Here is a 12,666-nt window from a genome sequence, read left to right as displayed (position 1 = left end):
GGCCAGAGCAGGATAGGTTTGCTAAGGGGATTTTTTCCTGCTTTGGACAGTCCCTGACATGGACAGATGGGGCAGCAGAGAGCACAGTGGTCAAACTGGAAATAACTACACAACTTCCTGTGGATGATACAGCAGTTGATAAGTACTGGAAGGGTTAATATTTGTAAATAGAAGTCATGTTTAACTGTCTGGCACCAGGTGATTTTAGAAAAATTGTTTTTCAGTGGCGTACCCCTTTAATGTATGGGCTTGTTTTCCTGCTGAAGATTAAATTTGCAGCCAATCACATGCATGAGGAACAAATATTTGTCATTAAGGTCATCACTAATTGTGATCAAATCACAAACTTTATTTGCTGAAATGCAGCCCCATCTTTACAAAGGAACCTCCACCATTCCTCAGTGTTGCCTTCAGACACCCATCATTGTACCACCCTTTCGGCAAACAAACTGCCATCTGTTACAGCCAAATATTTTTAATTGTGACTCATCATTCCACAGACTCTTCTGCCATTTTTCAGCACCGTCATTTTTTGTTGCTTACCGTTGTTTTCATGACAACCACGTGACTTTATGGCCACAATGCTTCCATGAAGACTACTTTTGGCCAGACTTATCCAAACAGTACATCAGCATACTTTTGTCCCACTGGTTTCTGCAAGTCCCAGACTTATGGCACTGCTCAACATCTTCTGATTTCAATAGAAAGTAAGCATGATGTGTCTTTCATTTTCTACACTAAGTTTCCACTCCATTCACAGGCCTCTGCATTTCCAGTTTCTTTAAGACTTCTTCAAAATAGTTTGAACAGCAGCAGACATTGAAAGCCTGGTTTTCTTTGAAATATTTGCCCGGGAGAGACCTTGCTGATGCAGTATAACTACCTTGCATTTTGTTACTGAGCTCTGTTTTTCCATAATGTATGACTTGTGCCATAAACTATCTTGCACAACTTTGTATCAGAGTTTGGCTGTTCCTTACCCAGTTTAAGCCTCCTAAACAGCTGCTTTTATTTGAGTTAATGGCTGTGTTTTAACCTACATATAAAGAGATAAATCATCTTTTTGGTATAACTGATTAATCATACAACTGACTATAATCCTACAAAATCCTTGACCTTGTTCAAATGTACAGGCAAACATTGATCACACCAAACAGATTTTTTGTTTGTTTATTTACTTTGCTTTTTGTTAATTGATAAAAAAAAAAATATTATCAATTCTATTTCTGAAAGCACTTTAACTTTGCAGAATTTTTCCCACAAAACCAAGGTGTACCACAAGTTCTCAGGGCCACGGAAAGCCAGCATGCTGTAGGTTTCCGTGTTGCAATCTATACACTAAATGGAGCCCCACAAAAAATACATACAAAGACAGGAGTCCCTGCTCCTCTACAGCAAGCAACGATCCTCTTTGTATGACCGAACAGAGGTAAACAGCAGTACTGTGCATCATCACTTACATGCCTTACATTTGAGTGGCAAAGTTTCAGTATTGCAGCAAGCAACAATGCTTTGCATCAATTCTTCCACGTCTTACATATGCTGGTTGGGCACTATGTCTCACCAGTCAGTATATACTGACCATAGAGGTACATTCTTTCTTTGAGAAAAATCCCTGCTTCTGTGCATAGTAACTATGCACAGTAACTATGGAAAGTACATGGAAAGTACATAAAGGATGTTTCTTTTAAGTCATTGTGCAGAACCAGCAGAACTGTGAATGCAGCTGTAAAATACAGTAAAATAAATTCAATGCATCAAAATATAAATTGATTTCAAAACAATTGAAAACTCAAATTAGACACAGAATTCCTAAAAATGTTTCCTATTTTTCAGTTTTTTCGGCTAAGAGAACAAAGTAGGTAAGCTTGACAAGCACCCCTTAACGACAATGGATGGAAATGTATGTCATGGTACGGTGGTACTTAATGCACCATGATGTACGTTTACGTTCTGCGTGCGTGTAAGGTCTCGGCTATCAGCAGCCAGGGACCTGCCGGTAATGGTGGACACCTGCAATCGCGCGGATGTCCACCATTAACCCCTCAGATGCTGTGATCAATACAGATCATGGCATCTGCAGCAGTGTGGTACTTTAAATGGATGATCTCCTGGGGTCTTCTGCTCTGGTAGAACATCAAGCAGATGAGAGAAGATGATGACCAATAACACTGATCAGTGCTATGCCCTATGCATAGCACTGAACTGTATTAGCAATCAACTGCTTGCTATAAATAGTCACATATGGGGACTATTAGAGTGTAAAAAAAAAGTGATTTTTTTTTTTTAAGTGAAAATAATTGAAAAATCCCCTCCCCCAATAAAAATGTAAATCATCGTTTTTTCCCATTTTACCCCCAAAAAGCATAAAGAAATAATGAATAAACATATTTGGTATCGCCACATGTCTAAAAGTCTGAACTATCAAAATATATTGCTAATCATCCCATATGGCGAACGGCGTAAACGTAAAAAAAAAAAAAAAAAAGTCCGAAATTGCTGCTTTTTTGTCACATTTTATGAAAAAAAAAGAAAATTTACAAAAAATAATAAATAGTAAGATATAAGCAAAAGTGGTACTGATAAAAACTACAGATCACGGTGCAAAAAATTAGCCCCCATACCTCCCCATATACGGAAAAAGGAGAAAGTTATAGGTGATCAAAACAGGGTAATTCCAAATATACTAATTTTCTTAAAATAGTTTGAGATTTTTTTAAAAGCAATACGATTATAAAAAGGCATATAACATGGGTATCATTTTAATTGTATTGACCCGCAAAATAAAGAAAACATATAAATTTTACTGTAAAGTGTACAGCGTGAAAACAAAACCTTCCAAACTTTGCTAAATTGCGGTTTCCTTTTCAATTTTCTCACATAAATAATATTTTTTGGGTTTTGGTTGTGCCGTACATTTAATGGTGAAATAAGTGATGTCATTACAAAGTAAAATTGGCGACGCAAAAAACAAGCCCCATATGTGTCTGTGGATGGAAATATAAAAGAGTTATGATTTTTAGCAGGCGAGAAGGAAAAAACTAAAATGCTAAATTAAAATTGGCCTGGTCTTTAAGGCCAAAATGGACCTAGTCCTTAAGGGGTTAAAAATCAGTTTACCAAAACTAGACCACAAATATGTCAAACTCATGAAACCTAATTCACAAACGGGGAAAACAGAGGAGAGATTCACTGACATTCTTTACTATATATCACTGACATTTTAACACAGTTCTTTTGGGTATTTCGCTTGTCAAAAGACGCATTCATCAGATTCAATATCCATTTTGTCTGAAAACTCACATTTAATTTCTGAATTTAATTTTTGTTGTGTAGAAAGAAGAAAATGTTAATTAAAAAGAAATGTTTTATTGTCAAAATGTTCTGAGATTTATTCTAAGGGAAGGCTTTGCTTAGTGTTTGTTAAAGTGCTCAAGAGACTATTTCTTGTGACATCTGAAGAATTAATAAACTCCTATCAGAGTTAATCCCCATAAATACTGAACTCCTCTGTATCGATTTAATACTTACACCTGCATTTCCCAAAAGGTATTTGTCACAGCAGCATCTCAGGCAGTGATGAGAAAATGGTGTTCAATTTTGAAGAAGCTAAAATCTAGGTTATGGGAACTAAAATTGTGCAAACAATGAGGTCTAGTCTTGGTCTTCTCAAGGAGATAGAAGAAAGAAGATTTAATTGTGTCGACATCTAGATTTATAGATCTACAAATGTTTTGGGAAAATTCTGTACTGTAGCTATGGTATCCTTTCCTTATATGTAGACAACAGACAATAATAGGAAAAATGGAAAATAGGAGGCAAAACTAATTACAGTATATATATATATATGTATATATATATATATATATATATTAAATAAATAATTTAATTTACCGTATATACTCGAGTATAAGCCGAGTTTTTCAGCACGATTTTTCGTGCTGAAAACACCCCCCTCGGCTTATACTCGAGTGAACTCCCCCACCCGCAGTGGTCTTCAACCTGCGGACCTCCAGAGGTTTCAAAATTACAACTCCCAGCAAGCCCGGGCAGCCATCGGCTGTCCGGGCTTGCTGGGAGTTGTAGTTTTGAAACCTCCGGAGGTCCGCAGGTTGAAGACCACTGCGGCCTTCAACATCATCCAGCCCCCTCTCACCCACTTTAGTTCTGAGTACTCACCTCCGCTCGGCGCTGGTCCGGTCCTGCAGGGCTGTCCGGAGAGGAGGTGGTCCGGTGGCATAGTGGTTCCTGGCTGCTATCTTCACCGGGGAGGCCTCTTCTAAGCGCTTCGGGCCCGGCCTCAGAATAGTCACGTTGCCGTGACAACGACGCAGAGGTGCGTCATTTGCGTCATTGTCAAGGCAACGCATCTATTCCGGGCCGGAAGCGCGGAGAAGAGGCGCCCCCGGTGAAGATAGCAGCCCGGACCACCTCCTCACCGGACCACCTCCTCACCGGACAGCCCTGCAGGACCGGACCAGCGCCGAGCGGAGGTGAGTACTCAGAACTAAAGGGGGTGAGAGGGGGGCTGGATGATGTTGAAGGCCGCAGTGGTCTTCAACCTGCGGACCTCCGGAGGTTTCAAAACTACAACTCCCAGCAAGCCCGGACAGCCGATGGCTGCCCGGGCTTGCTGGGAGTTGTAGTTTTGAAACCTCTGGAGGTCCGCAGGTTGAAGACCACTGAGGGCGAATGATGAGAAGAGGATGATGAAGGGGGGGGGGGATGATGACAAGAGGATGATGAAGGGGGGCTGTGCGGGATGATAAGGGGATGATGAAGGGGGGGGGGTGTGGGGATGATGAAGGGGGGTGGGGATGATGAAGGGGGGTGTGGGATGATTACAAGGGGATGATGAAGGGGGGATGTGTGGGATGATAAGGGGATGATGAAGGGGGGATGTGTGGGATGATGACAAGGGGATGATGAAGGGGGGATGTGTGGGATGATAAGGGGATGATGAAGGGGGGATGTGTGGGATGATGACAAGGGGATGATGATGAGGATGTTAATGACGGGTCTGGATGATGACAGGGGGGGATGAGGTATTTCCCACCCTAGGCTTATACTCGAGTCAATAACTTTTCCTGGGATTTTGGGTTGAAATTAGGGGTCTCGGCTTATACTCGGGTCGGCTTATACTCGAGTATATACGGTAATAATTTAAATTAATGTGGGCCAGTTTGTAACACAACAATTGCCCCTTAAAGTCCAGAAGAAGACAAGTTTACCTTTCAGTTAATTTTTAGGCTAACCGAAAGGTCTACAAATAAGACATATATAGACATCGATATAAGGACTGTTCTAAGAATAATTTCCCCTGGTACCCCAGAAAAACAATAACTGTTGGCATTCTGTAAATACAGTAAACGTTATTAAATATAACATATACAATGCAATATAAAATGTTATAATATGTAGTTTTAACACTTACTATGGCCCAAAACATGCTTAATGATTCATGTAAAGTTGAACAATCAGAAGATTACAAATAGATTCCATCCATGGAAGGACTAATAGCAATTGTAAATACTAACTGTAAATTTGAAATCTTACTAGCACAACAAAATTGCTATGGAGAAAAAAAAAGAGCTAACTGGAAAATGTGGTTAAATAAGTTCCCTGGTATCCATCTATATAGTTTCTCATAGTAAGCATATTTTTTTAAATGAATTAGTGCTGTCATATTATAAGTATTTATTTATTCTATTCACGGCAAATGGAGATGTGGAATCAACTCAGACTTTTTTTATTTGTTTGTTTTTTATTTATTTGTGCAACAATGACAAAGTAGTTATACAAACTATACCATTATCTTTCTTTCATTTCATAAAAAATAATATATTGTGCTGCTGTAGTTAATAATTGTTCTTTTATTCTATTTTTTTCTCTTTATGATTTTTATTGTTATGATTTTTTTCATTTTTTTTAAATACTTGATGTAGTAAAAAAAAAGATTACAAATAGTGATGAATGAATTTATCAAAATTCATATTAAAGGGGTAATCAGCTGGAAAACCCTTTTTCTTTTTCATCAACAGATGCCAGAAAGTTAAATAGACTTGTAATTACTTCTATTACTTATTTTTATTTATTTATAGCTGCTGAATACTTCAGAGGACGTTCTTTTCTTTTTGACTGACCACAGTGCTCTCTGCTGACATCTCTTTCCATGTCAGGAACTGTCCAGAGTAGAATGGGTTTGCTATGGGGATTTGCTCCTACTCTGGAAAGTTCCTAAAAAGGACAGAGGCGTCAGCTGAGATCACTGTGGTCAGACAGAAAGTAAATTAAAAAAAGAAACAAACTTCCTGTAGAGCATACAGCAGCTGATAAGTACGGGAAGGATTACGATTTTTAAATAGTAGTAATTTACAAATCTGTTTAACTTTCTGGCACAAATTGATTAAAAAAAATTATGTTTTCCAGTGGAGTACCCCTTTAATTTGTTATACCGTATATACTCGAGTATAAGCCGACCCAAATATAAGCCGAGGCCCTAATTTCACCCCAAAATCCCAGGAAAAGTTATTGACTCGAGTGTAAGCCTAGGGTGGGAAATACATCATCCCCCCCTGTCATCATCCAGACCCTCATCATCATCACCCTGTCATCATCCCACACACCTCCTTCATCATGCCCTTGTCATCATCCCCTTGTCATCATCCCCACCCCCCTTCATCATCCCCTTGTCATCATCCCCACCCCCTTCATCATGCCCTTGTCATCATCCCCTTGTCATCATCCCACACCCCCCCTTCATCATGCCCTTGTCATCATCCCCTTGTCATCATCCCCACCCCCCTTCATCATCCCCTTGTCATCATCCCCACCCCCCTTCATCATCCTCCCCTTGTCATCATCCTCTTGTGAACTATCTGCCCTCAGTGGTCTTCAACCTGCGGACCTCCAGAGGTTTCAAAACTACAACTCCCAGCAAGCCCGGGCAGCCATCGGCTGTCCGGGCATGCTGGGAGTTGTAGTTTTGAAACTTCTGGAGGTCCGCAGGTTGAAGACCACTGCGGCCTTCGACATCATCCAGCCCCCTTTAGTTCTGTACAGTACTCGCCTCCGCACGGCGCTGGTCCTGTGCTGCAGGACTGTCCGGTGGGGAGGTCGTCTGGTGGGATAGTGGTTCCGGGTTGCTACCTTCACCGGGGGCGCCTCTTCTCCGCGCTTCGGGCCCAGAATAGAGGCGCTGCCTTGACGATGATGCAGAAGGACGTTGGTAATGAAAGTACCTCTGCGTCGTCATCAAGGCAACGTGACTATTCTGGGGCCGGGCCCGAAGCGTGGAGAAGAGGCCTCCCCGGTGAAGATAGCAGCCCGGAACCACTATCCCACCGGACGGCACCGGACCAGCGGCGAGCGGAGGCGAGTACTGTACAGAACTAAAGGGGGTGAGAGGGGGCTGGATGATGTCGAAGGCCACAGTGGTCTTCAACCTGCGGACCTCCAGAAGTTTCAAAACTACAACTCCCAGCAAGCCCGGACAGCCGATGGCTGCCCGGGCTTGCTGGGAGTTGTAGTTTTGAAACCTCTGGAGGTCCGCAGGTTGAAGACCACTGCGGGTGGAGAGTTCACTCGAGTATAAGCCGAGGGGGGTGTTTTCAGCACGAAAATTCGTGCTGGAAAACTCGGCTATATAGTATATACGGTAATTCATTTGGTAAAAATAAAAAATGCCATGACCATAATGAAAAGTTAGGTATGACACTCAGAGCTCACCTAGTTTTCAAATTTTATATATTTTTCCTGAAGTAATATGGGGTAAAATATGATAGACAATGAAGCAGATGTATAGTTAAAAAGTTAGTGGTAGTGGCAACCATTTTGAAAGATTCATCAAAAGGTTTTGTCAGTGCTTCACAGAATAATCAGGGAGTTTAGAACAAATTTGATTTAGGTCCAATCAATTTGCTCATACCTTTTAGAAGCATCATCAAGCCAGTATTTTAGTTGGTACCACTACATATCACCCATAACAAGAAAACTATCTGCCTAACACTGTGTGGGTGTTTCTGCCTGTGGCTCTGTTTGAAGTCTCTTCGGTGTTCAGCTCACTGCCATGGCGATGCCCTTGCCAATCAAGGGCCGTGGACGATTGGCCAATGGTATCCCGCATTGCTGGGCTATGAATGCCTTCAATTGACCTCAGTATGTTGCCTGTGATAGAGATTCTTCTCCTACACTAGCCCCTTATCTGCATGCTTATTCTGATTTTTGATTATACTGAATCCTTATCCTTGCTATACATTTTACTCTTTGTCTAACAAATTGATATTTTGCAGTCTTCTTGGATTTTGACCCAGCTAGTTGACCATTCTATTTCTGCTTGTAATTTGTTCAATGTATGTTAACCCTTTGTTTCCCAACCTTTTTTCCCTGACTTGTTCTGTGCTTGTTTTGTTCTAACTCTTGTCGCTCCTGCACTTTAGATCAGTGAAGGGACTGGCACCCAGTTGTGGAATTGTTGCCTAGGAAGATTATATTTGTAGGCAGGGAAAGGGGTTTTGGGTGAGTTCAGGGTGCACTATTACCTGCCCTATGCGACAGGTTCCCCATTGTGGTACCAAAACAGCTCTAACCTATCAACAGTTTTCAATCCCAAGACCTCTCTACATGTCCTGTGGTATCTGGCACCTAGATTTTAGCAGCAGATCCCTGGTTTGAACTTGTTTTTCTAGTACATCCCATACATTTTATTTTATCTAATTTAAACCAAATACTGAAACATAATTTATTATCTTTTTTTTAATATTTTTATTGATTGTAAATAGTTTTATTTTATTGTGTGAATCCATGTTATCTGTGTATACCATGTCACTTTTCATTGTAATACTACATGTGATGATAATGAGAACACAATGCTGCTGAGTAATTAGGGTTAATAGTCAAAATGTAGAATTTAAGGGGTGACCTGGAAAATTACAACAAAAATAAAAATCATCAAATATAATGAATTAATCTGAGAAAAATTAGTACTCAATGACCTTACCTGCAATAATATTCGGTTTTGGTGGCATTATAAACTCGTACATTGTTGGTTCAGAATGACCGAGTCTATTTGTTGCTATGATCTGAACTTCATATCCCATATTCCATTGTAGATGTTCTAGAACAATATGGTCTTTATTCCCAAGAAACTTTTTCTCAAGCCATTGATCTTCTTTGTCTTTCTGTGAAACAAAGTGCAAGCATTGTTATATTCAGTGTGAACCTAAAAAAGTGAATCCAATGAAATTGTCAGATTAAATACAGAGCATGAAAATAATACAATCAGCACATGTCTGAATATGTTTGGTGCAAATCTTGAGAGGAGCCCAAAATGGCTGTACTCTCCGTAACACATGCTGGATAAGAAATCAATGTGTTCAAGAGTCTATAGTCTCTGAGTGAATGTTATTTTGCTTTTGCAGACTGCCTTGTGTGTATTCTTCTCCCTATCTACAGCCTGTGTGAGCTGCCCTGTGTGACTGTCCTCTCCTGTCCAATCTTTGAGTTGGTGTGTACAACTTCCTCCCTCATCTGTGCTGCTGCTATCTTGAACACTGAAAGAGCAGTAAGTCCATCTGATAGATTTATCTTATTTTTGTCTTACTAGCAACAAAATTGTAGGACCATTTAATAAAGTAGAGAGTTGCTTCATCTAGTCATCAAAAATCATATAAATAATAATAAAGAACTTCATTCAAGCGTGTCCAAAGCCTTTAAGTTTACCCCTTTATGACCCCTGATGGTTTTAGTCCACCTGGTGCTGCTAAGTGTGTTTGAAGCTGGTTCCTGACGAGATCCTGCTCCATACCTGGTGACCCCAAGCTTATTTCAGTACCTAAGGTTTTCCACTAATAGCTGCCATGTGTCTATTAACCATTGAGATCTTAGTGTCTAAGACGAGAGCAGTATCTAAATGCCGGTTACATGTATTATTGCTGATGCAGTGGGTCAGATCTCCTGGTCACAGTGCAATTATGGCCAGGCTCTACTAATAGAGGGTAGATTTCATAGATCATTGCAGTAAAAAAAAAAAACATATTTGGTATCGCCATGTGTGGAAATGTCTGAACTATCAAAACCTAACATTAATGAAACCACGTGGTGAATGGCATTGATGTAAAAAAATACAAAACCAAAATTGCAGTTTTTGGTCATATAATATCCCACAAAATTTTTTATTAAAAGTGATTATTATTATACATTTTTTAATTATTTATTTCTTTTTGGAGTATACGGAAATTATTATTGGTTGAAGTATAAAAAAAATGAAGGAAGTCATTTCAAAGTGCAATAGATCCTTAAAAAAAATCAAGCCCACATATGGGTGTATAAATGAGGGGAAAAAAATATAAAAAAGAGAGTTATTGCTGTTAAAAGGCAAAAAGGGTAAATGAAAGGGGAACAAACAAAAATTGGAGGGAGCCAAGGGGCTTGATACATACAGGTTACACATTGAACCCACTAATAAAGCTCCTATTGGTACCAAAATCTTATCATGTAATGCCTTGTCTATGTTGAGGATTAAAAGCTCTTTATAGGAAAGATAGAACATTGACAGACCACTGAATGAAATGTTAACATCTTAAGAACTCAAGGTTTTTCCGTTTTTTTCCTCCACACCTTCTAAAAAATCATAATGCTTTTAGTTTTCAACCTACAGACCCATATGAGGGTTTGTTTTATGCGCTACCAATTTTACTTTGTAATGACATCAGTAATTTACCCCCAAATTTATGGCGGAAAAAAATATTATTTGTGGGACAAAAAAATAACAAAAAAATGCAAATTTTTTTGTCATTTTGGGGGCTTTCGTTTCTACGCAGTGCAGTTTTTGGTAAAAATTACACCATATATTTATTCTGTAGGTCCGTACGATTAAAATGATACCCAACTTTTATAGGTTTGATTTACTTTGTTTTATAACTGTCAAAAAATTATAACTTTTTGCACGAAAATTAGTATGTTTCAAAATTTCCTCTTATGACCCCTATAACTTTTTTATTTTTCTGCATATGGGACGGTATTAGAGCTCACTTATTGCGCCACAATCTGAAGTTTTTATTGGGACCATTTTTGTTTTGATTGGACTTTTTGATCTCTTTTTATAAATTTTCTTAGGGTACACAGTGTGACCAAAAAAAAAGCAATTTTGGACTTTGGAATTATTTACTTGTACGCCATTGACCGTATGGTTTAATTAACATGATATTTTTATAGTTTGGACATTTATGCACGCGGCGATACCACATATGTTTATATTTATTTTTGTTAACTTTTTTTTTTTAAATGGGAAAGGGAGGGGGGCTGATTCAAACTTTTATTAGGGAAAGGGTTAAATCTCATTTATCAACTTTTTTTTAAACTTTTTTGTTCACATTTATAGTCCCCATAGGGGACTGTAATAGTACCCTGTGGGGGATATAAATGTGTAAAAAAAAGTTAATAAATGTGATCTCACCCTTCTGATCCCATAGCCTAGCACTGATCAGTGCAATTGGCGCTCTGCTGCTCCAGCCTTGATCTCAGGCATGGAGCAATAGTGTGACCTTCGGATGCCGAGGAGGAAGGTAGGGACCCTCCTCACATCCTCTCAGCTGATCGGGACCGCGATGGTCCCGATCAGCTAGGCTGAGCTTGCCGGGAAGGATTTTTTCATTTTAGATGCACTGCGTCTAAGGGGTTAATACCAGACATCACCACGATAGGTGATGTCCGGTATTAGCCACGGGTCCCCGCCGTGGATAGCTGCTGGGACTGACCCGTTATGAGGTGGGGTCAACTGGTAGCGGGGCAGCAGGTGCAGGGCGTACAGGTACACCCTGTTTCCTGGAGAGGTTGGAGAAGAAATCCAGTAGTAGACAACCTATCCTCTATCCGCAGGATAGTGTCTGATTGCAGGGGGGGTCCAACTGCTGGGACACCCTGCGATGTTCCGTACAGGGCCCCAGCTTTGTCCCAGCTCAGCTTACGGAAGTGACTTTTCGCACCCAGCACTAACACTGGTCAAAACACGCCCCCTCCATTAATTTCTATGGGAGAGGTGGAGACACATGATAACATGGTGGGAGAGATTTATTAAAACCTGTCCAGAGGAAAAGTTGCTGAGTTACCCATAGCAACCAATCAGATCGCTTATTTCATTTTTCACAGGCCTTTTTTCAAAAATGAAATAAGCGATCTGATTGGTTGCTATGGGCCACTCAGCAACTTTTCCTCTGGGCAGGTCTTGATAAATCTCCCCCTGTGTCTCTGCCTCTCCCACAGAAATTAATAAAGGGGGCCCGCTACGGGAGATCGCGCGGGATCCCTGCGATCAGACACTTGTCACCTATGCTACATATAGGGGATAAGCTGCCTACCCCTGGATTTCTTCTTTAAGTGGTTATTTTAAATGCTACATTATTCTGGTTTGTGTTGCACTTTTGAAGTATGAATACATACGATGTAATCTAATTCTTCTAGTGTTTCCCAATGAGTGTGTCTCCAGCTCCTCCAAAACTACAACTCCCAATACGCACGGACAGACAAAGGCTGCCTCGGTATGCTGTGAAATGTGGTTTTGCAACAGCTGGGGGCACACTGATTGGGAAATACTGGGCTAGGCACACAAGATAAATATTTTTGTTTCAATACAGTGCCTACTTACTTGTGCAGGTTTGGGGGACTTTC

General features: G+C 40.2%; 1 protein-coding gene across 6 annotated transcripts in view; it reads right to left on the bottom strand.

Moving 5' to 3' along the window:
- Positions 1-12,666, bottom strand: part of NCAM2 (neural cell adhesion molecule 2) — a 501,839-nt gene that overhangs the window by 62,216 nt on the left and 426,957 nt on the right. For all 6 annotated transcript variants that reach the window (XM_056559430.1, XM_056559431.1, XM_056559433.1 and 3 more), the window contains one exon: positions 8,999-9,179. In XM_056559430.1, the coding sequence (XP_056415405.1) occupies positions 8,999-9,179 (181 nt within the window). The remainder of the gene's footprint in view (positions 1-8,998; positions 9,180-12,666) is intronic.

Source organism: Hyla sarda, chromosome 2, assembly GCF_029499605.1.
Source record: "Hyla sarda isolate aHylSar1 chromosome 2, aHylSar1.hap1, whole genome shotgun sequence".
Classification (NCBI taxonomy): Eukaryota; Metazoa; Chordata; class Amphibia; order Anura; family Hylidae; genus Hyla; species Hyla sarda.
This window is presented reverse-complemented; position numbering and strand designations above follow the sequence as displayed.